The sequence below is a fragment of the Pollachius pollachius genome (genome assembly GCF_949987615.1).
Source record: "Pollachius pollachius genome assembly, chromosome: 19".
In the NCBI taxonomy this organism is placed as follows: Eukaryota; Metazoa; Chordata; class Actinopteri; order Gadiformes; family Gadidae; genus Pollachius; species Pollachius pollachius.
In genome coordinates this window covers 14914821-14937175 of record NC_136952.1, presented here as the reverse complement: position 1 = coordinate 14937175, position 22355 = coordinate 14914821, and the positions used below count along the sequence as shown (strand labels likewise).

The 22355-nt window shown below is 46.6% G+C and overlaps 1 protein-coding gene across 1 annotated transcript in view; it reads right to left on the bottom strand.

Annotated features, from left to right (window-relative positions):
* The window catches only part of skap1 (src kinase associated phosphoprotein 1), a 36743-nt gene extending 15908 nt beyond the window's left edge, over positions 1-20835 (bottom strand). The window contains exons 1-9 of the mRNA XM_079756705.1: positions 20587-20835; positions 19566-19671; positions 19103-19128; positions 18689-18796; positions 4123-4203; positions 3747-3830; positions 3517-3641; positions 2953-3016; positions 1543-1704 (exon numbers count right to left, since the gene is read on the bottom strand). Of these exons, the coding sequence (XP_079612831.1) occupies positions 1543-1704; positions 2953-3016; positions 3517-3641; positions 3747-3830; positions 4123-4203; positions 18689-18796; positions 19103-19128; positions 19566-19671; positions 20587-20626 (796 nt within the window). The 5' untranslated portion in view covers positions 20627-20835. The remainder of the gene's footprint in view (positions 1-1542; positions 1705-2952; positions 3017-3516; positions 3642-3746; positions 3831-4122; positions 4204-18688; positions 18797-19102; positions 19129-19565; positions 19672-20586) is intronic.
* Positions 20836-22355: the final 1520 nt, after the last annotated feature.

The window sequence follows — 22355 nt, the reverse complement described above, 5'->3', positions numbered from 1 at the left end:
CTTACCAATGATTTTGGCAAAGGTAATGTACTCGCCGAGCGAAACTGAATCTTGATGCATCTTTTTTAATAGAAAGGGTGATGGATGGGGAGCCCTGAAGAGATCCCGTTGCCCCTTTTGTCCTTCTCAGGATCCTGTAGCCGACCCACACATGGGACTCCACCACGCGGTGGGGAGCCGGGAACCATCTGATCGTTAGATCCTGGAAGAATTTTGCTTTTGCTTCCCTCTGTTTCCTACACAGACACACACACACAGACACACACTGGTACTGCAGCGTGTATCGTCAGCTCTATCCGTTAGGATGCATAAGGAGCGTGTGCGTGGCGTCTGATAGAACGGTTTAATACGGGGATCCTAATGATTTGAGTCTCTTAACGAGGTCTCGGCAGCCGGCTCTGATCCAGTCGTGACTCAGGTCGGGAGACAAAGGAGCGCCGGTCGGCCGGTCTGGGGGAGACGGAGCCCTCCCCTCGGAGCGAGGCGTGCGCGGCGGCTAAAGGCGGCGCGGGCCTGACAGCCTTATTAGGGCGGCCTGATTTATCAGGGCTGATCAGTCGGGAGTCAGGCCACTGGGCACCTGGCAGCACGGCCGTCAACGCTGGAGACGGCAATCACACAAACAACAACAACAATCATCTGGGCCGCCTTCAGAACCCCTGGATCGGCACGTGCAAGGGGGGGAGGGGGGGGGGGGGGCAAGTTTGTGAGGGTGTGTGTGAGTATACGGTTCTGTGAGTGTATGTATGTATGTATGTATGTATGTGTTTGTGTTTGTGTGTGTGTGTGAGGGAGTGTGTGTGAGTATACGGGTGTGTGAGTGTATGCATGCATGTATGTATGTATGTATGCGTTTGTGTGTGTTTGTTTTTGTATGTTTGTATGTGTGTGCGTGTGTGTGAGAGAGAGTGAGTATATGTATGTGTCTGAATGTATGTATATATGGATGGATGGATGGATGGATGGATGGATGGATGCGTGTACTTATGGATGCATGTGTGTGCATGTGTGTGTTTTTGTGTGTGTGTGTGTGTTTGTCTGCACGAATCTGTCTTTCCTTGTATTTATTGTGTTCCATGATTGCATGTGCCTACTCATGCATTGGTCTTTAGTTGTTGTATGTGTTTGTGTGTGTTGTGGCTGTGTGTATGTGTGTGTCAGTTCGTGTATGTGTTAGTGTGTGTGTGTGTGTGTGTATGTGTTGGGTTTGCATGTGTTCATGTGTGTATGTGTGTGTGTGTGTGTGTGTGTGTGTGTATCCTTGTGTGTATTATGCTTACATGTATGTGTGTTTTTTAGTGTGTGTTTGTGTGCCTGTGTTGTGTTTGCTTGTATCTGTGCATGTGTGTGAATGTGTGTTTGTGTTTTGGTTGCGTGTTTGTGTATTTGTGTGTATTTCTGTATAAATGTGTGTTTGCCTGTATGTGTGCATGTGTGTATATGTGTGTATATGTGCATGTGTGTGCACGGGTCAGCATGTGTGTATACGTGTACGTGTGTGCATGTGTGTGCGTGTGCCAGGTAACCATGGCATCCTCTAACCCGGCAGCATCTCGTAGATAGCGTCCTCGTCCTCTTCCTCCTCCTGCCTCCCGTCAATGTCATCGTAGGTCTCCTCCCCCCCCTCCTCCTCCTCCTCCTCCTCCACCTCCTCCTCCTCCTCCTCCTCGTCAACGTCGAATGGGATGGGACCGGACTGGAGATCTGCCAGGAGACAGAGGCAGGGTGACGACTGGTGCTCCCTGAGTCATGGAACACACCTTGCAGCGAACCAGAACCAGACCCACCCTGTGAAGGCGCTGCTGGGGGAGGGGGGGAAGGGGGGTTTCTGGGACAAAGCGTTAAAGAAGAGTGTTCCACAGCCACTAGGAGAGGGAGCTGCCTTGTGGCGGTGCTGATTGGACAGCTGTCCTGTTTTGAATGTCACGCGCACACATCCATGCACACGCACGCACGCACGCACGCACACACACACACACACACACACCCACCCAAATGCACACACCAGCACACACGCACATTCAAATCAACACACACAAATGCACACACATACATTCACATGCACACGCACACACACACACACACACACACACACACGCCCCCACACACAGAAACACACACACCTTAATCACTCGCGCTGCATCTCTTTTGAAGCTACAGGGGAAACAAAACATGATCCAAAGCCAACAGAACGCCTTTGAAGACTTAGTTCTGATGAATTCCGGCAGGACAATAAGAAACTCCATGCCAACAACAATGCGCTCCAAATAAAAGCCCAATTCCCAGCACTAATTCAGCCGCCAAATCCTTGACTCGGTTTCCCCCAAAAACAACAGGAGAAGATTGAGCGGGCAGAGGGCAAAGCCGATACAAGCGGCAGAGTGTCAGTTACTTTTTCCCGCAAACCGCCGGGCCGGTGTGCGCCCGTTTTAGAGCGGCGGCGGCGGCGGCGGCGCAGCGGGCCGCTCAGACGGAGCAGCGCTGTGATTGGAGGCGACCGCTTACTGCAACACAGGGTATCAGGTCCCCTGCCCGCGCCGCCCGCCCGGCAGGGATCGATGCCGAGGGGGGATCTCTCCCAATCAATTTCCCGTAAAGTCGGAATTCGGTAGGAGGGGAAAGGGTAGAGGAAGGGGAAGGAGGGTGTGTCTGTGTCTGTGTGTGTGTGTGTGTGTGTGTAAGGAAAGGGGTATCTTAGGGTGGTACGTGCTTAAGGCACTGGTTAATGCTGCCCCTAAGTTTCGAACCGGTTGGTGCTGCTGAGCTCTTCTTATCGGCTGGTTTGTTGAAAACAATTGATGAGAATGAGCTTCCCCCTAGATTCCCCTTTGGATATCTTCAGCCAATCTGCCTAAGGCATCAAGGAAATCTGAATAAAATATATTAGACATCGGGTCGTCCTTTTAAGTCTATTTGCTGAGTTGCCATGCCGAGGTGGACACGTTGACTTACCTTTTAGGACAAAATTGATCTTGTCGACCCAGTCTTTGGCCTCCTGGGGGTTGCTGGCTGTAAACTGTGCAGGAGGGATAGGATTACGGTCATCATTATGTGATACCTAACGCAGTGTTTACGTTCATGTAAAACCTGAAGGATTGGACTCCTCGAACAACGCACTCCATTTTTTCCCTGGCTGTCCGTAAACGGTCGAAAGATAGGCTGTTGATAGGATTACAATGAGAACACGGGCATGAAACTACGCCCGCCGCACCGAGGCTTGTTAGACCGACTAATGCCCTGTCCCTTCTGAGACTCCAGTCACACAGTCGGCTTCATCCACAGCGGTAATGAAAAAGATCCTAAGTATACGCAATATAAAAGCCAAACCGATGTCCCTGTTGGAACACTGGAAACAAATAATGAGGAAGATAGTCCTAAATATTGAAACAAGATTTATGCCTAGGTATTTTCCCGGTATACAGCCACTATCGGAGTATCCAGCGGGCAGGATTCATCCAATCCCCCTGCAGGAATCAGCCTCTTTATCTTGTTTATCGCAACTGTGATCACACGCACCTGGTAGTTGCGCCGTCCGGGGGCACTGAGCTCAAAGCAAGACATCTTCTGCTTCTCCTTGCGGAGGCTCACCAGCTGCGCCACCGTGTAGCCGTGGATGAAGAAGGCCCCCTTCTGCTGCTTGTCTGAGGGAACGAGAACGGGCGGTGAAGCGCTGAGAATCCGTCGTCAACCGGTTCACGTGTCGTAGTGTCGCAGGTCAGGATCTACGTTAACTGACGACAACAAACCTTTTTCGCTGCCAAAGTAGTAGAGCGTTGAATTGTTGAGCACACACCATCTCTTCTGCCACTCTGAGCCGAAGAAGCTGTGGTCTGCCGTGGACAAAACGAAAAGCATCACACACAATGGTCACGTTCCCTCAAAAACTCTCCCTAAACACCAAGGTTAGTGGAGGACTGTAGAGATGGAGTTTGTTAAGCAGGGGCAGTAGTGGTATCCATCACATTTATTTTGCTTTATACCAAAAAATGATGTTGTTATTTCAGAGGAGGGGAGAGCTTATTGTATTTTGTTGCTGGAAGTAAAGCTATTTAAATAGGTGAAACCAGTTTGAACTCCTCATCAGGTCAGTGTGAATCAGGGGTGATTTCTGCAGGACTGCACCTCTTTTCTTCTTCTCCAGGTAGCCTTGCTTCACGACGTTGTTCAGGTCCTGAGGGGCCACTGGCAGGATCTCCCCCAAGTCTGTGGACAGAGGCAATAGACAGAACCGTCTTTATCATGGCTCTTCATTAAGAGGATACATACTTAGTCCTTTGTCACACACAAACACACACTTGTGCGAGGGTGACAAACACACACACCCACACACACACACATACACGCACACACACACACACACGCAGAAACACACGCCCGCGCACACTCAAACACTCAAACACACGAACATGATGCAGCCTTCTGAGCAATGGATCAAATCCACTGGGTGTCCGGGCCTGAGCCTGGGATCGATACATGTACAGTGCTGCTGAGCGCTGCAGTCCATACATCTGCTCACACTGCACTATTAATGGGAGTGACCGCCGGAATACCAACCAGCCTCTGCCTTCTCCCGGAGCCTGCCGGAGCCCCGCTGCAAGAGTGACAGTGCAGAAACCCACTGGCACACCTAGCTGGCCCAGAGATATGGCACACGATCCACCAAGCCTGCCAAGGCAGTTAGCATTGTGTGAAGAATTTGATTGGACGAAAGACGTTGATTTGTTATTGGACAAAAACAAAAAATGGTTTCCGTTAAAGATGGTAATATTCTATGATTCGTATGAATTAGGTTTTATAGTAATTCGCTCAATAAGAAAGGAATAATGGGTCAGGTGTACATCCACTAAGTACTAGCCGTGCTTCTTTTGTTAACCCTTCTGAGTGCTGGCACATGCATCAGAGCTGACCCCCAGCCAGCCACAAGGGCCCTCTTCCGTTGTAGGGAGTAGGAAAAACAATGCTGAGCTTCCTCTCCAGACATGAGACATTAGCCTTACAAGGAGAGGAGCCAAAAGAACGGCAACAGGCACCGCCTTCATGCTTTAAAACACAGGAACAATTTAAAGGCCATTTACACCAGTCAGCGTGACACCCCCTTCAGACAACTGATGACAAAGAAAGGGCCTGGAATCCATTCCCCTTCAGCGGGACCTTTTTAACCGCTAAGAAAACCAAACATGTCAGGCCGCGTCTAGGCCCTACAGTTTAAACAGGGGAATCCCCCCAGCATTGACTGATGACACCCTCTTCCTCGTTCCTTAAAAAAACGTGAAAACAATTTCCTGACTCAATTCACACCCCCACAAGAGGGTTACATGCTATACCCCAATCGCAACTTCCTAAGTTATTTCAATAACCATCCTCATTTAAAAATCAAAAAAAATAACTTCTTTGTGTAAAAGATGTCTGCCATTTACTTGTTTTGTTGTGGCTGTACTCAACATGGGGGAGATTTATGCGGCCTGGTAGGCATCTGAGCCTATCCAGCGAGTGATGGGATGACCCTGCAGTGCCGGCCTGACAGATTACCGGGTCACCCCGCCGGCACAGCCCCCAAGACACCTTTGCAGCACAGGCTCAGCTCACATATCACCGGCCGGCCTTTGTGGACGGACCGGCCGGTGACACTATAAATACGCAGGTGCTAAGGACTTTTTTGTCAAAAGAGAGCCCGTATCACTACATCATAACAAACCTCCGTCATTACACTCCCCCACCTCATCCATCCACCCGCGGATGCGTGGATGGATGTCGTTTCTCCCCCCCCCCCATCCGGGGCCCCGCTTCCTCCACCCGTCCAGCCTCCCTCTAATCCCCCTCATCCGTCTGCCTCCCCTCGCTCTTCATTTATCTCAAAGGTCGAGCCCTGCTAATAGCCCACGAGGTACCAGAATCAACAGCGGAGAGGCCGGACCGAGCCCAGTCAATAAACATTACACGTGTGTGCGTGTTCTGACACCTCCGCACCGTGAGGCTTGACCTTTCTTATCGGACTCTTTGTATACAAATCTGATATTGAGCTGGAGAACTGGATATTCTGCGTGGTTGAAGGAGTACCACGGCTCCGTCCTCCCCCTCCCCCCTGGGCGTGATTGTGAAATGAAACCAGTACACTAGTTCACCGTCTTCGCGAGCAACTTTCACAACTAAACACTGAAATGCATCGCATCCCTGCCGCACTATCAGACCTCTTCCTCACAAAAATGGATCCTAGATTGGTCTTGGATGAGCCATTTCCTTTAATGAAATCACCCCGCTAACATCTCTTTGTTTGGGACTAAAGAATTTCTGAGTGGAAATCGCGAGGTAATGTTTTTGGACGGCATGTATTATTTAGAGTGTTAAAAACCCAACAATCATCGAGGTGTTTTGGGTTTGGTTTATAGTTTCTGGCGTAAGGGCATGGAGCACGCAACACATTAATGCATCTAATTAGCGTCTCATCAGAATGGAAGACAAACCGCGCTCTTTCATACAAATCATAAATTGCGTTATCAATTATTCAGGGCAATTCCACAACTTCATTTTCATCCCTTTTGCTTTTTAATTAGTGCCATCCACAGCTTTGCTTTTGACGCTAATTTGACGGCAATTTATTTATATTTCAGCGTAACCTATTTAGCTTATAGCGGAGTGCAATTACAAAACTTGGGAGGCAGATGGATAGAGCGTTGCCATCCCAACCCAGGCGTGTTAAATCAAGGTGGCTAGCCGTTGAAGACACCGTCATTCTGATGTGAAGGTAGGCCTACTTAATGCTCATCAACAAGAAAGGATTGAAGTCAACGCAGTAGGGGAGGGTGGTTGGGTGATCAATAGTAATTAACCAGCAGTGGCCTTTTAATGAATCCTAACAAAGGAGGGCTTTCATAAGCTGCGGCAGCAGACCTGTGCGGTGTCCCAGCGCTCCGACACACCGCCTCGTGGAACTTGTTTTTCAAACTCTACGTGGAGGAGACACAACAATGCATCTGGCCGTGACAGCGGTTCAGCGAGGCTACAATCTCTCATTTGGTTATTCACTCTCCCAGCGTGGTGCTACGAGCTCAGCCGTTGATACCGCGGAAAAAAGGGAGGAAAAAACTGATTTATGTTTGCATGACCAGAGGGAGTTAATGTATTCTCTCATTAAAACCCACTTTGGTTAGACTGAAAGTCAATCAGACGCGGGAGCAGAGAGTGAATCAAAATGAAGGGGAAATTGCAGGATAAGAGGGGGTAGGGGGGGGGAAAAGAAAGTATCTAACTTGGCTCGTAGTCTAATGAAGATGTTGTGGAAACATCTTGAATGCACAAAAAGGGTAGGTTGCTGATGATGATGATGATGGTGGTGGCGCCGAAGAAGGGGAAGAAACAAAGCACAGAAGACTCATGAAGAGCAGAGTGGGAGCTCCATCAAGAGGAGCAGCAGAGGGCCAGAGGTTCTGGTGGGACGCGGTCCAAGACCAGCAGGGGAACACGGGGCTTTCAGAGCCAGTACTCTCAGCTACTGCATTAGCTGGCAGATCAGGCGAAAGTGCCAACACCGAGCACAGCACACCCAGGGAACGCTTTGGTTATTTTTGTTCTTCAATCAGGAAAGAATCTCCATGTTGGAAACACTTGGAGCATGATATTTACAACAATGTACTTGTAGTGTACAATGTACTTCTACAGCAATGTAGTCCCATCGTTGCCTAGTTAGAGGAGCACTAGGAAATAACCTTATGGATCAAAATGGATCGGGTTGTATCAGGGGCTAATCAACAGAACACCCTCTCGACACATGGATGTGTTCCACCCTCCAGTGGTGATGGACTCCTCTCTCTCTCTCGAGGGGGGGGGTCTCGGGGACCCTTTGCAGCACCTTTCATGTGAGAGGTACTTGCTGCATCCCTGCTGCAGATTCAGCAGGGTACGGGGGAGCTGGTGGTGGTGGGGCGGGGGCGTGGGGGTGGGAGGGTTTGAGTGGGGGCGGTCGGCCAGGGCTTGACCCCCGGATGAACCCTGCTGATGAGGTGAAACAGAAGGCAGAGAGAGAGGGTGAGAGAGAGGGCGAGAGAGAGAGAGGCTCGCTCAGCCCCCTGAGGGCGGTGTTGAGTTGGAATGCTGCCGGTTGCACGGGCAGAGGATGGGGAGTGAGGAGGAGTGAGGAGGAGTGAGAAGGATTGAAAAGGATTGAAGAGGAGCGAGGAGGAGTGAGGAGGAGTGAGTTTAAGGGAGGAGGAGTGAGGAGGAGCGAGGAGACATGAGGATCGAGGAGGGGTGAGGAGGAGTGAGGTGGATCAAGTAGGAGCGAGTAGAAGTGAGGAGGAATGAGGACGAGTGAGGAGAAGCGATGAGGAGTGAGGGGGAGTGAGGTGGAGCGAGGCGGAGTGAGGAGGAGTGAGGTGGAGCGAGGCGGAGTGAGGAGGACTGAAGAGGAGTGAGGTGGAGCGAGGCGGAGTGAGGAGGACTGAAGAGGAGTGAGGTCGAGCGAGGCGGAGTGAGGAGGAGTGAGGTGGAGCGAGGCGGAGTGAGGAGGACTGCAGAGGAGTGAGGTGGAGCGAGGCGGAGTGAGGAGGACTGAAGAGGAGTGAGGTCGAGCGAGGCGGAGTGAGGAGGAGTGAGGTGGAGCGAGGCGGAGTGAGGAGGACTGCAGAGGAGTGAGGTGGAGCGAGGCGGAGTGAGGAGGACTGAAGAGGAGTGAGGTGGAGCGAGGCGGAGTGAGGAGGACTGAAGAGGAGTGAGGTGGAGCGAGGCGGAGTGAGGAGGACTGAAGAGGAGTGAGGTGGAGCGAGGTGGAGCTTGCCCTCCTGACATCGTCCTTGATGAGGAAGAAGGATCAGCTCACTGCACCTTGGCCCGGCTCTCCATCTGTGCGCAAGCAAGACTAAATTGATACATTTCTCCTCATTAGAGCGCGAGGCCTTTACTTTGTGTCTCACCAGCCGGGCGGCCAGCAGAGGGGGAGGACAGGGAGACAGAGAGGCACTGAGGTTAAGGGCCTGATTCGATTAGGACTTTGGTCATCGATACATGGAAACTACGCACCCATCCTTCTGACTAAAAATACACGTGTGTAGGCCCTGAAGAAAAAGAGACATGCCCATAGTGGATTATATCAGATTACAGATTGGGTTTCCTTTAAAGCATTCCTTATTGTTTGAAGACAACGGGGTTTGGAGGTAGCTTTTGACTTTTTCTGTCCTAATCCGAAACATCTTCGAGAACAAACAACACAGAGACAAGGTTTCGCTTGAAGGGTTGGTAATGGTTTTGAATAAAACAGGAAGAGAGAAAAAGGAACTGAACCGAAAGGATTTTTTTTTTTAATGAAGACAAAAGACAGGATGAAAACCGGATAACGAAATAAGATACATAAAAGGATGATAAAAAGGATACAATAAATGATGTATTGTTTTGAGAACTACATTTTTTATTAAATTAATATTAACTTGAAAACTAGACTAGATTACCACATAAATTCATGTTGTACCATATATTTTCTAACGCCAGTGCTAAATGGATCCAGTGACATGTATTATAATGAAAACATATTTATTGCCCATTACGACATGTCCCGTAGGTTTCCTTGATTTACATCATTATTACATATTTACACTCAAAATCAGCTTTCAATGCAAAATTCTTTGAAGAAACGATGGTTCTCTGCTTGAATTCTCCACCGTCGTCTGTGACTCGATTGTTTAGCAAAACCACAACAACAACAACCTCCACCCCGGAGCACATCTCAAATCCTTCCAGACCTTTCTCCCTACCCCCACACCTTGTGTGTCGTGGGCCCGCCAGCGTGGGGCAGACTAAGGGGCTAAATTTACCGTGTGACACAGCCTTCCCTCTGGGCAGCCATAAGCGGCGTGGAAGGCAACCCTGGGCTTCTCTTTCTTAGATTTACTACCACTATTCAAATGCTTAACTGCAGATACAATGATCCTCTAATCGCTGGGGATGGTTTGCAGCAGCCACTCTGACACAGACGGAAAACTGAACCAGGAATATAAATACCAACACAGGGCGTTTTGGGGCCCACAGGAGAATTTCCTGCGCCTGTGATAAAAAACAGAGGATCACAGAGGCTGTGAAAGAGCCAGCAGGGAGAAGACGCCGCCGCCGACAACACAACCCACTAAAGAACTCTCTTGTTTTGAGCTTAACATGCGTTTAGCGCGTTGCCGTAAAATTACCTGAATATTAATAATATTTTAGCGGTAATGTTAAGTAAACAACTTCGGGAGCACCGGTTCTGCTCAAAGTCAGTCTCTTGAACTGCGTAGATCATGTTTATGGCCTATTTGTATATTCAATTTAGCTTCATTTGTGTTATGCATTGTGCCGATGAACCACGTTTCTCTGGGTAAAGAAGCTGTGTTAGCACCAGTCTGCTCGCAGGCAGCATGCGTTAGGAGAAGTCGTACTCAACCCTGCTATTAGAGTAAATCTGCCCAAATAAACATATATAACTCTATTATAGGGAATCAGCCAACTAATTGAAAATAAACACTGTATTTCAGACAGATTTCAGGAAAACCAACCAATGATAAAGACCACTTTAATATAAGCATTACTTTCCAAGTATTTATTTATTACAATAAAATAATGATTTGATGTATTTGTTTAAGGACAAATTAAGGGACAAATAGATATTTTTGGATTGTCTAAATTCTAAATAGATCATTTTTCGTTACTATATTCTTCTTCAACAAATATTGACTATAAGGTATACAATATATAAATTAATATAATAATAGTAATAGTAATAAAAATAATAATAATAATAAAATAATAATGACCATTCAAATTAAACTTTGTTACTTTCTAAAATAAATGGAAATTAAATGTTTGTGTCTTTCCTTTTTATCACGTGAATATTGTTTGTATTATTTATATTTAACAAAAGGCCTTTCATTATTCTGCCGTATTACACGCAGAGAGGTGTTTTGGAGGTACCAGATAAAATAATTATGAAAAACAATTGAATGGTCTGCCTTTTTGTAGGAACAGGAAAATGAACAAAATGTGAACATAATATGACACAAACCTTTTTAGATGAGAACAAAATAAGCCCTTTACTTTTTGTATTCAATATCGTATGAAATGAACCAGTAGATAATTTCCGGAATGTATTGTGTCATAATAAAATACTAAGACAGATATAAATTTCAAGTTACTAAATTAATAGTTCTGTGGCAATTTTTTTGTTCTCTAATTATTGCATTTGAAAAATGAGATATTTTTAATTTACAATATGAATTTAGTAATACGATTCAAAACCAAATTAAAATAAATCATGAAATCATCGAATGTCAAATCATGAAATTGGAATTTTGCTAGAGGAACATGGATACCCGAGCATCAAGGCAAAGTAAAATACGTAGAACACATTAAAACACATAATTCCTTGAAACAGACAACCTATAAAACTTCAGCCCCCTAAAGAAAGAAGCTGTCACTATCTTCAATGTGGATTAGCATCCCTCAATCAGGACAACCCTGTCCCACTTGGCCCACATACACACACACACACACATGCACAAACACACAGGCACACACACACACAAACACACACATACATACACACACACAGGCACACACACACATGCACAAACACGTACATGCACATACACGCATGCACACACATGCACACACTCACATACGACCGCACGTCACACACACACACACACACTCAAATTCACAGACATGCACAAACGTACACACACACACAAACATACACACACCTGCACACACACCCACGCTTTTACACACACACACACACACACACACACACACACACACACACACACACACACACACACACACTGTGTGAGTGCCAATAACTCGAGCACGGGAAGGGGATCCTCACCCTCCTCATCATCGTCCAGTAACTCCACAAGGGCGTGTCAATGACCCCCAAAGCGCAGCATTACCAAAACAATTAAACACAGGGGTCCCAGCGAGGCCCCGCGCGGCCCCCAAGGTGTCAGCGCCACTACACGGGGCCAACACATCTCTCCCACAGACATTCATTTCCCTAAGAGAAAACACCAGCGGGCCACCTGGGCCCTGGCACCAGAACCTCATTCATCTCAGGAACGCTGTCCAGCGGAGGGCAGAATCAAACGCTCATTTGCAAGGCGGCGCGGAAGAGAGGGAACGAGAGAAAGAAGGAGCAGTAGAGAGAGAGAGAGCGCAGGGGAGAGAGGGAGGGAGAGGAAGGGAGAGAGATATTGAGAGTGACTAAGAGAAAAAGAGAGAGAGGGAGGGTAAGAGAGAGAGGGAGCGAAGGAGAGTGAGGAGGGAGAATGAGCAAGAGAGAGAGAGAGGACAAGTTAAAGAGAGAGAATGAGCATGAGAGAGAACGAGTAAAAGAGAGAGAGAGAGAGAGAGAGGAGAGATAATGATCAAGAGAGTGAACCAGTTAAAGAGAGAGAATGAGCGAGAGACAATGAGCGAGAGACAGAACAAGTAAAAGGGTAAAAGAAAGCGAGCGAGAGAGAGCGAGGGAGACAGAGAGGGAGGGTAAGAGACAGAAAAAGGGAGAGGAGGGGAAGAGAGCGAGGGAGAGCGAGCGGCAGAGGGGAGTGAATGCGGGAGGTACCTGGGAAGGCTAACCTCTGGGTGAACCCACTGCATCTGATAGTTTTGCTATTTGTCTGTGACACTGACAGCTCTGGGGAGATTAGCAGCCTCCCCTCCCCACCCCCAGCCTCCCACTCTGCATTCTGCCCGCACTCACCAGCGCCACCGCCCCCCTATTACACCACAACCACCACACCACCCTATAGCACCCCCACCCCCGCCCTAGAGCACCACTACCACGCCACCATGCCCTAGCACCATCCCCACTACCGCTCTACCGTCTGGCCCACCACCCCCCTATAACACCAGCACCCTATAGCACCATCAGACCACCCAATGACAACCGCGCCAACCTATACCACCACCACCATCAACCTAAAGCCCCCCCACCGTTACAAGCCCAAATAGCACACCCACTAACACACCCCCCTGTAGTGCCAGCACCCCTTAGCACCACCACCCTGCCAACAACACAACCACCACCCCCAGCCGCATTTGCTGCAATGGTACGCCAGGTGGGGGGTGGAGGGTGGAGAAGCCAGAGGATGTAATTATATGCAATGCAACAATTAAAAAAAACAAAGCAAATGAGGAAAGGGGGGGGGGGGGGGGGGGATCAAAGACTCAGAGAGAGGAGGCTGCTACAGAGAGAGAGAGGCCTGGGGTGGTGGTGTTGGTGGTGCTGGGGGTGGAGCCCGATAGGAGAGTGATGGATGCCCTTTGGTTAAATACGTCCAAATCCTCCTTCAAGCCACCCTCTTCCTGCCAGGCATGGTGACGGAGTGTGTGTGAGAGAGAGAGAGTGTGTAAGATTAATAGTGTAAACAGAGCGAGAGAGGGCGCAGAGCACAAGAGAGAGAGAGAGAGAAAGAGAGAGCTGAAAAAGAGTGATAGAGAGCGCTAGAGAGAGAGAGAGAGAGAGAGAGAGAGAGAGAGAGAGAGAGATAGACAGAAAGATGGAAAGAGAAAGAGGAAAGTGAGCCCAGAGAGAATGAGACAACAAGAAGGAGAACAAGCAAAAGAGAAAGAGAGAAAACAGTAGAAAGAGAAGAGAGAGCGACAGAGAGCAAGCGAGCGGCAGCGCGGGAGGGCGAGAGACGGAGCATAAAAGAGAGAGGTAGAGAGAGAAAAGACTATCAGCATCTGCAGCAGCACAGTAGCCCTAGGGGAATGCTGTGAACTTTTGAACCCTGATGGCAAGCAGTGGAAGCCATGCAGCCTGCACACACACACATACACATGTGCACACACACACACACACACTCAGACACGTACACACACACATGCATGTATACACAGACACACAGACACATACACACGCCCGAAAGTGGATGAGAAAGAGGGAAGAATGACATAGAGAGAGAGAGAGAGAGAGAGAGAGAGAGAGAGAGAGAGAGAGAGAGAGAGAGGGAAAAAGGAGGGACGGTGGCGAACAAGAGAAAGAGGGGTTCATTAGCATATCCCTTGCTTTCCACACGTACCAGCAGCCGCTGTCCAAATGTCACGAAATCTATACGCCAATGAGCCCGGGCTGAGAAATGATTCTCCAGGAAGAAAAAGTGGGACGGGCGGCCGTACAGTAGGGAGACTCGATCTCCAGCACGCCACCGCGCCCCATGACGGATGGGCCTTCGGTGAGTCATTCAAACATCACTTATCCCAGTTCAGACATGTTGGTGTTTGACCAAGGCAAGGGGTCAGGAGGTCAGCAGGGTCAGGAGTGGACGGACAACATTCCCCGCTGGCGGAGAGAGGGAACTGCGGCGGTATTGTGTGTAATGGTCTGGGGGTAGTGACAGGCCCGTCACTATAAAGGTGATCTATATATGGCCAGCAGTGCTTATGACGACCACAGAGGAAGGCTGGGAAACTCTGCTAATTAACCCACTGAGGGGACATCCATCCAGACCACTGTCTTTTGTTTCTATTTCACACCAGCCGATCGCCCATTTTATTTATTTTTTTAACCCTATTGCGAATGCTCTGGCGGTGGATGGAACGTATCGAGTTTTTAAATTAACAATACGCCTCCGAGAATTTAGCAGGCCAAGGTGCTGCGGGGTTCAAACAAAAATGACAACATTTAGATTTAATATTCTATTTACTGGCCGCGCGTAATAATGTCGCTACTGTATATTGCTTCTCCGTATTCAAATGAGGAATGGGTCCGGGGCGAGGCTCAACTTTAAATTGGTTATCCCGTCGCATTCCATTGCCGGTAATTGCTTTCGGAAATTGTGTCGGCATAGTTACCCCCACTGTCAGGAGCCAGTCTTGCCTCGTCCAATTTAGCGGTGCACAACAAAGCACATAGGTGCCTCCAACACAAATCCAATGATAGCTCCGACCACGTGAGGAACGCAATCCATCACAAGGATCAATAGCGCTACCCAACTTACACACACACATACACAAAGGGGCTGGAGAAGGACCTGGTGGGAGAGCAATCGCTATTGACCGGATTATTTCAAATTTTGGGGGGGGAATTTAGATTTTTTGCATGAATTGAATGATGTGTTTCGGCAGCCGGAGCTGAATGTGGGGCTATGTGGTATGAAACTGAATCTTAGGCCACAGACGGCGGACATGGCCCGTCCAAAGCGCCATTCCTCTGCACGCGTCATGCCCTCCTCTATGCTCTGCCTGCGGCCCTCGCAGTCATCAGTGTGCCTTACCAACAAACATCACCCCCCCACACCACCACACACACACACACACACAAAATACAAACACACACACACACACCAAGACCCTGCAGCTCTTCCCTGAAAGAAAGCAAAACAAACCATTTTGATCACTTCCTGTTCACAGACAGCTTGAATGTACGTGTGTGTGTGTGTGAGTGTATATGTGTTGATATATCTGTGTGAGTATATGTGTGTGTGCGAGTGTGTGTTTGTGTATATAAATAAGTGTCTTTGTATGTGTATAAAATATATAAATATATATATACATGAGTATGTGAGTGTACGTATATATATATATTAAATTAATGTATGTACGTGAATGTGAGTGTGTGCATGTGCGTGTATGTGTGTGTGTGTGTGTGTGTGTGTGTGTGTGTGTGTGTATGTGTGTGTGTGTGTATATATATATATACATACATATATATGTTTATACATATATATGAGAGTGTGTGTGTGTGTGTGTGGCTCGGGCTGGTGCCCCAGGCCTCCGGCTCCGTCCTCTGCTCAGGCCGGCAGCGGAGCGGCCCCGGGGCGAGGCTCTCTGGGCGCGGCGGGGCAGGTCAGCGGCGCGGTCGCCGGGTGAAACGAAGTTCACATTACCATGCAGACAGCCAGCCTCACAATGGAGCCTCCATCTGCTGCTGTCAGCCATTACAAATCTGGTGTCACCCGGCCGCTGGAGACAACAGGCCACCCCGTCTAATGAAACGGCCAGGGCTCCTTCTGTGTGAGGCGGCCGTCGCATTCACACTCACTCACTCACGCTCACTCTCACACATTCGTACTTCTCTCTCCCTCTCTCTTCCTCGGCCTCCCTCCCTCTCTCTCTCTTGCCCTCTTACATACACACACAAGCATATACTTTCCACTTAAAGAGAGAAGCCGAGAGAGACCGAGGGAGAGACAGAGAGAGAGAGACCGAGGGAGAGAAAGAGAGAGAGAGACCGAGAGAGAGAAAGAGAGAGAGAGACCGAGAGAGAGAAAGAGAGAGGCTGGGCAGTCAATTAACATGGATAATATATTCTCCAGTCTCAAAGTCTCTCTTGTGTACAGTTAGGTTGGATTACAAATATATAATGGAAACAAACAGAGACAAAGCGAGATTCCACTCCCTGGATTTCTCCGTAAGCAATTCCCCTAAGTCACAAAGTTATCCCCCAATATTATTTTAAATCGAAGCAATGCTAAAGACTTCCACGGGCAAAAAGAAAAATAAGATTCACAAAGATAATTACATTTGAGAGAAAAAAGAGCCCAACTGCCTTTATAGATAATCGTTCCTTGTAAAATGTCAGTGATTTAATTATGTGCTCATGTCATTATTTCCACCAAGCACACCCCGGACTGCCTCGCAAAGAAATGTGTTGCGCCGTCTCTCCTCCAACCTGCGGTGAACAGAGAATGAACTCTGAACTCTGGATGCCCTATGGGTGAGGACACTGCTTGCTTGACGCCCACGTTGTCATGGTCCCCCCAGAAACCCGGGCGGTAAAGCTTCTATATCGCTTCAAGTCGTGCGTATCGATCCAGTCGCCAAAGACTACTTTGAAATGAAAAATCGGGACGGATAAAGGTTTTTTGTCCTAATTGAATTCAACTTATTTGTAAAACAACAGAAGGCAGCAGGAAAGAAAATTGAAATGCTTTTCTGTATGATAAGTTGAAAGGTCATCCGCTCCAACAACAGCCAACCGAGTAGAATGCCTCGATGACTACCACATCAGCAGTGACGTGGTTATCATACTGTAATTTGTTTCTTTGCAAAAAAAATTTGCAGAAATGATCCCCTAACATGAAATATAACATGTATATCTGGATAATATCCTTCACTGAACAAATTAAGTCTAGTTGTTTTCAAATTTCTAATTGATAAATCACAATGCAGTTACTCTCCCGAGGCATCTGGCCAATAGATTTTATCAAGTCCTGTTTTGAATAAGCGAGAATTAAGAGCTACAGCGTCCTCTTATATCACCACCATCATTTCAGAAAACAATATAGCCAAGGCCCCCCACCCCCGCCCAAAAGGAAAGACTTTATTCCTGTCCTAGGGGGTGTGGGTTGGTGGTTGGGGTGGCGTTGAGTCCAAATGGGCACCTGAAACAAACTGGTCGATATCAGGCCCACCTGCGGCATGTCACTTCCAGAGCCATTAACTGTCGCATTGGAGTCAGAAATACAAAACGTTTGAGCTGGCGTGAGAGAACGAGAGAAGGAGGGGGAAGTCAGAGAGAGAGAGGGGGGGGGGGGGGAGATAGAGAGAGAGATTGATAAAGGGAGAGAGGAACAGAACACACATGGCCCCTCAGGTACAGTGTTGTATTTCAAACCCGATTGCGAAAGGATAGAGGAGCTTTGGGCCAATCAATCACTTGATTAGCCCTGAGCTACAGCTAGTAGCCTTCCTCTCTGTGTGGGCAGCATGCAGCCTCACAGCCAGCCACTACGCGTTGATCATGGGTGTACAGTTGCAGGGCGGGTAGCAGCCACTGGAGGGAGCTCTAGGTCACCATACTAATACACACAGGATGTAAGCTACAGGGCTACTACACGCTAGCTGGTGGGCTGAGGGAGGGAGGGGACACTGATGTCACGGGGGTGTAACTACCGATTCGTCTAGCGTTTTGACTAATCTAATCTGGTCTGTTATTTATTTATTTATTTATTTTTAAACCACCAAGGAAGAAAGCTATATAAACGTCCAGAATAACGGTATGGTCAAGTCAAAGTGCCCCGAGTATAAATAAAGTGGTGGAAAGGAATGACTGTAGTTATTCTCCTATATGGCATCAAAAATTCTCATGAAAAAACATTTTTTTGCTCTCTCCTATATTATGTAGTACACTTCCTTTCTAGAAACACTTCCTTCTCAAAACAGATCTACATCTAGTCCTGAGGACAGTGAGCTTAATTTTTCAGCTAACACCTCCCACTCGATGGTTGAACCTCTGATGTTCCTTTGCAAAGGATTCAGGTGTATTTCAGACAAAACCCACCCGCTATATACACACACACACACACACACACACACACACACACAAACAGACACGCTCACGCGAACACACAAACACACTATATACGTGGGTCCAATTTCCTTATTTTTCCTGTCAACTTTCTCATAAAATATAGATTAAAATGTAGTCATCTTCTTCTTGCCATCACACAGTTTATTTTCATCCATTCCCACAAAGGCCCACACAAAGACACATAAAGACACACACACACACACACGCACACACACACATTTCATGTTGGATGCAATAATCCTGCTAGATGGCATCATCCACATTGTACTATCCCCATTAACCTAATACAATAAAAAACACAGACACACAGAAACACAAACATAGAGACACACACACACACACACACACACACACACACACACACACACACACACACACACACACACACACACACTAGTGGGTCTGTATTTGACTTACATTGGGGAGATACTTCATCTTGGTAGTCGGAGACCACTGACGCGTCATCGGAGCGTCCCAGACTGGAACTCTGGTTATCATCAGAACCGTCTTCCTGTCTGGGCTCAGCTGAGGGTGTGTGTGTGTTGAGAACAAAGAACAGTATGCACATTATTTCCAGGATGTGCCACAGAGGAAGTGAGTTAAAAACTATGGATAACATTGAGCAGGGCAGCAGTACACAAATAAACAATTGTTTGACGTAATATGAGTACAACTTCAGTGATTGGCACACACACACACACACACACACACACACACACACACACACACACACACACACACACACACACACACACACAGTGGAATCTGGGTGAGGGGAGAACATGACATCTATTGATGATTTATTTAATTACCTGGGGTAAATTAACTTACCTGTGATGTTGAACTCCTGGGGATTTCTGCAAAATCAAAAATGTATTCAAAAAAAGTCAATGTTGTCTCTCAATAGTAACAGGAACAGCATTCTAGAGTAATAACGGTATCATAAAAAGTATTTAACCAGAACACTGTTCCAGTTCCTGCAGCAAACACCACTAAAACCACAAGTGTATATTACCAAGAGTGTATATAGTCTTGTTTCCGGGGTAGGCTTTCGAATCAACACAAGAGCTCTTCTTACTTTTTAAATGATATTGTTTCAAACCTGTATAATAATATTAGCAGACAGGAAAGAATAGCATTCAGGTCCCATCAAATATAGTATATTTCATGCAAAGTATTTTGGATATAGTGGGTTAAACGACCATTTAAAAACATAAACACAATTTAGCTGGACAACAAACTATGTTGCACACTTGAGCTGCCGTGTGTGTGTTTCAAAGAGAAAGAAACTCACTGATTATAGACCACTGTGAAGTTGCCCAGCAAGATGTTCCTCATCTTTATTGCATTCTTGCTCAGATTCTCTTCCTGCAGGACCTCATCCAAGAACATCTCACAGTCTGGTGAGATGAGAGAATATCACACCAAAGGCAGGGTTATCCGGAGAATGGCAGCGGCCTCATCAGTGAATGTGACATTTTAAAATGGCCTAAACATATTATATAAAAAAACACCTTGTTTAGATGCAAGTTCATAGTAAGCATTAGTATTAGCAGGCTAATCATTTCCAATGTGACTCTGTGAATTATTCATGTTAATAACTAATCCTTGCTGCACTCTACATCGTCTATATGGAATGGGGAACATGACAAGCTCAAAGGCACCACAAAGTTCTGAATCTTTCAAAATATGAATGGTTAGAGCTGTATTGTTCCTCTGTACCATTGTTATTGCTGTTGTTGTTGATTACTACTTTGTTTCAGATGCATTTCAGCGTGCAAAGTCAGCGGTAAGACTGCTGTGCCTTGCTAAAAGAAACTTTGAGAAAGAAAAAAAGCTGCTTCAATGGATGGATATCTAACTGATATCTAACCCTAACCCTAACCCGTGATTAATAAGTTAATTATTCTCAGCACAACAGTGTTGGCATTCACATGATGAAGGCCCGTGTGAGGTGATCTTACAGGCCATCTAGTCAGCTGAGCTCACATCAACGCTCCCTCAGAGTGCTGGTTCCCTACCCTGACTGTTAATGCAAATACATGGCCGGCTGCTGCATTGTGAAGGCTCATCGTAACAAGATCCCATTGAGCCAGATGATAATCTATGGAAAGCAATATTATAATGAGGGCTGATAGGAATATAACCTGTTATGAAGCACATGAGCCTGAGCTAAAATGCAGAGGAAAGGAAAGTAGCATAAATTCACTATTTTATTCTGACAAACTACATTCAGAGAGAGTCGTGCGTCTGTACGTGAGCATGTGATATGATGTGACATGTATGGATCACTTAAGGAAAGAGAACATAGTTACCACTCAAAAGCCTCTTGACATCATATGGAATTGTCCCCATTTTTAATAGTCAGTCGTCCAAGATTCAATATTCCTTAAACTTTATCTCACAGTTGATAAACTCTGTTTGAGGATACTCCAGGAACTTGCATGTACCAAGCTAAAGTCTTACTCCCAGGGGCCAGTGGAGTACCTCTTTAAATGAATCATTTACAACATACTCTCGTATCAGAAAGGCTCACAGTAACGTTATCCCACCAACACCATCACCACCCGACGTTCTCTTCTGAAACTTTGCTTCCGCTATGACTGTGGGTAGATCTGCACAGAACGGGGTGGAGCAGGTGCAGAGGTAGCAACTTCCTGTGAGTATGGTCGACAGGAACTATAATGCTTCATTCTTCTCCTCCTTGTACTTATATATAGATAGATAGATAGATAGATAGATAGATAGATAGATAGATAGATAGATAGATAGATAGATAGATAGATAGATAGATAGATAGATGCCAACTTTATTAAGTTGTTACCTATATATCTATGTATGTCTGATTTGATTAATAAACACAACTGTGTAATATGACAATATTTTTTAGAAGTTGTTATAGGTTAGTGAGAGTGTGTGTGCTGTTTTGTTATTGTTTTAGAAGCAGGGGTGGTATGTAAATCTTAGGGAAGGGGAGGGGGGGTGTTAATATGAGGTATATGCAGCTTGAGACTAATTACACATCAATAAGTAACCATGTAAAACGGATTGAAGTCAAATTATTTAGTAAAAGGGCATTGATCTACACGTCCATCTATGATTACACTTGATTAGAAAAGTTGTTAGTGCATGCGTTTTTCTTCAAAGCTAATAATTTATGTCAATTGATCAATAGAGAATATGTATTAAAAAAAGAAAGCTGTGTAATGGCATTCATCAGGAGCCAGCATCGAGCAGGTCTATGTTTGAAGGCCATGTTTAGCCTACTAAGGACCGAGAGGACTGATAGAGGCCCCCTTAATGGCCCTTCCTCCGGTAACATTAAAATGTCAAGTGTTATGTAACACATGGGGGACACATACCTTAAAGGCGTTGCCTACAGTGTCAAGTAACCTGCTCATTGTTGGTAAGTAGCTACAAGCTAAAGGGTTAAATTGCTCGTGTAATTTAATTGTAAATTGTATCCATTTCTCTCTGCGCATGTTCGTTTTTTTGCGGCGGTAACTGTCTCAATTTTTATTTCAGAAGTATTTAATCATTGGCCTTTTTCTAGCGAAAAAAAAATGTAGGCTATCTATAAGGTGGCGGCAGCTAGGTGTATCCGTTTTAAACTCCTACTATCTGTGTCTTTTATCGACCGCAATGTGAAGAATTTCAAACATGCAACAGACCAGAGAGTAAATGCACAACAGGACGTACCTTGTATGAAATACTTCAACGGACCGCCTTGATTATCAGGACGATGGCTGAGAGCGATCAATACCGTTAGCTTTAAACATGTCCGCCATGGTACGAATAGGCCGTCTCAAAAACTGCCTGGGCAATGCATATTTACATAACGTTGTAAGCGCCGTTAGAGGCGTAAACACAATAACGCAGCTGATTCGTTTTGACAAATTGGCTGGACTGTACAGGATCATATGGCTAAATAAGTTGGTCTTGAACAATAATGTGCGAGGTGGTTGTTTGGCTGTGGGTTTGTTGCCTACGCGTGGACGCGTGGGCTGCCTTTTGACCTCCAGCTTCATCTTTTCATCCATCATTGACCTCGCGTTATTGGATTAGGAGGACTGTGTGTCTGCTG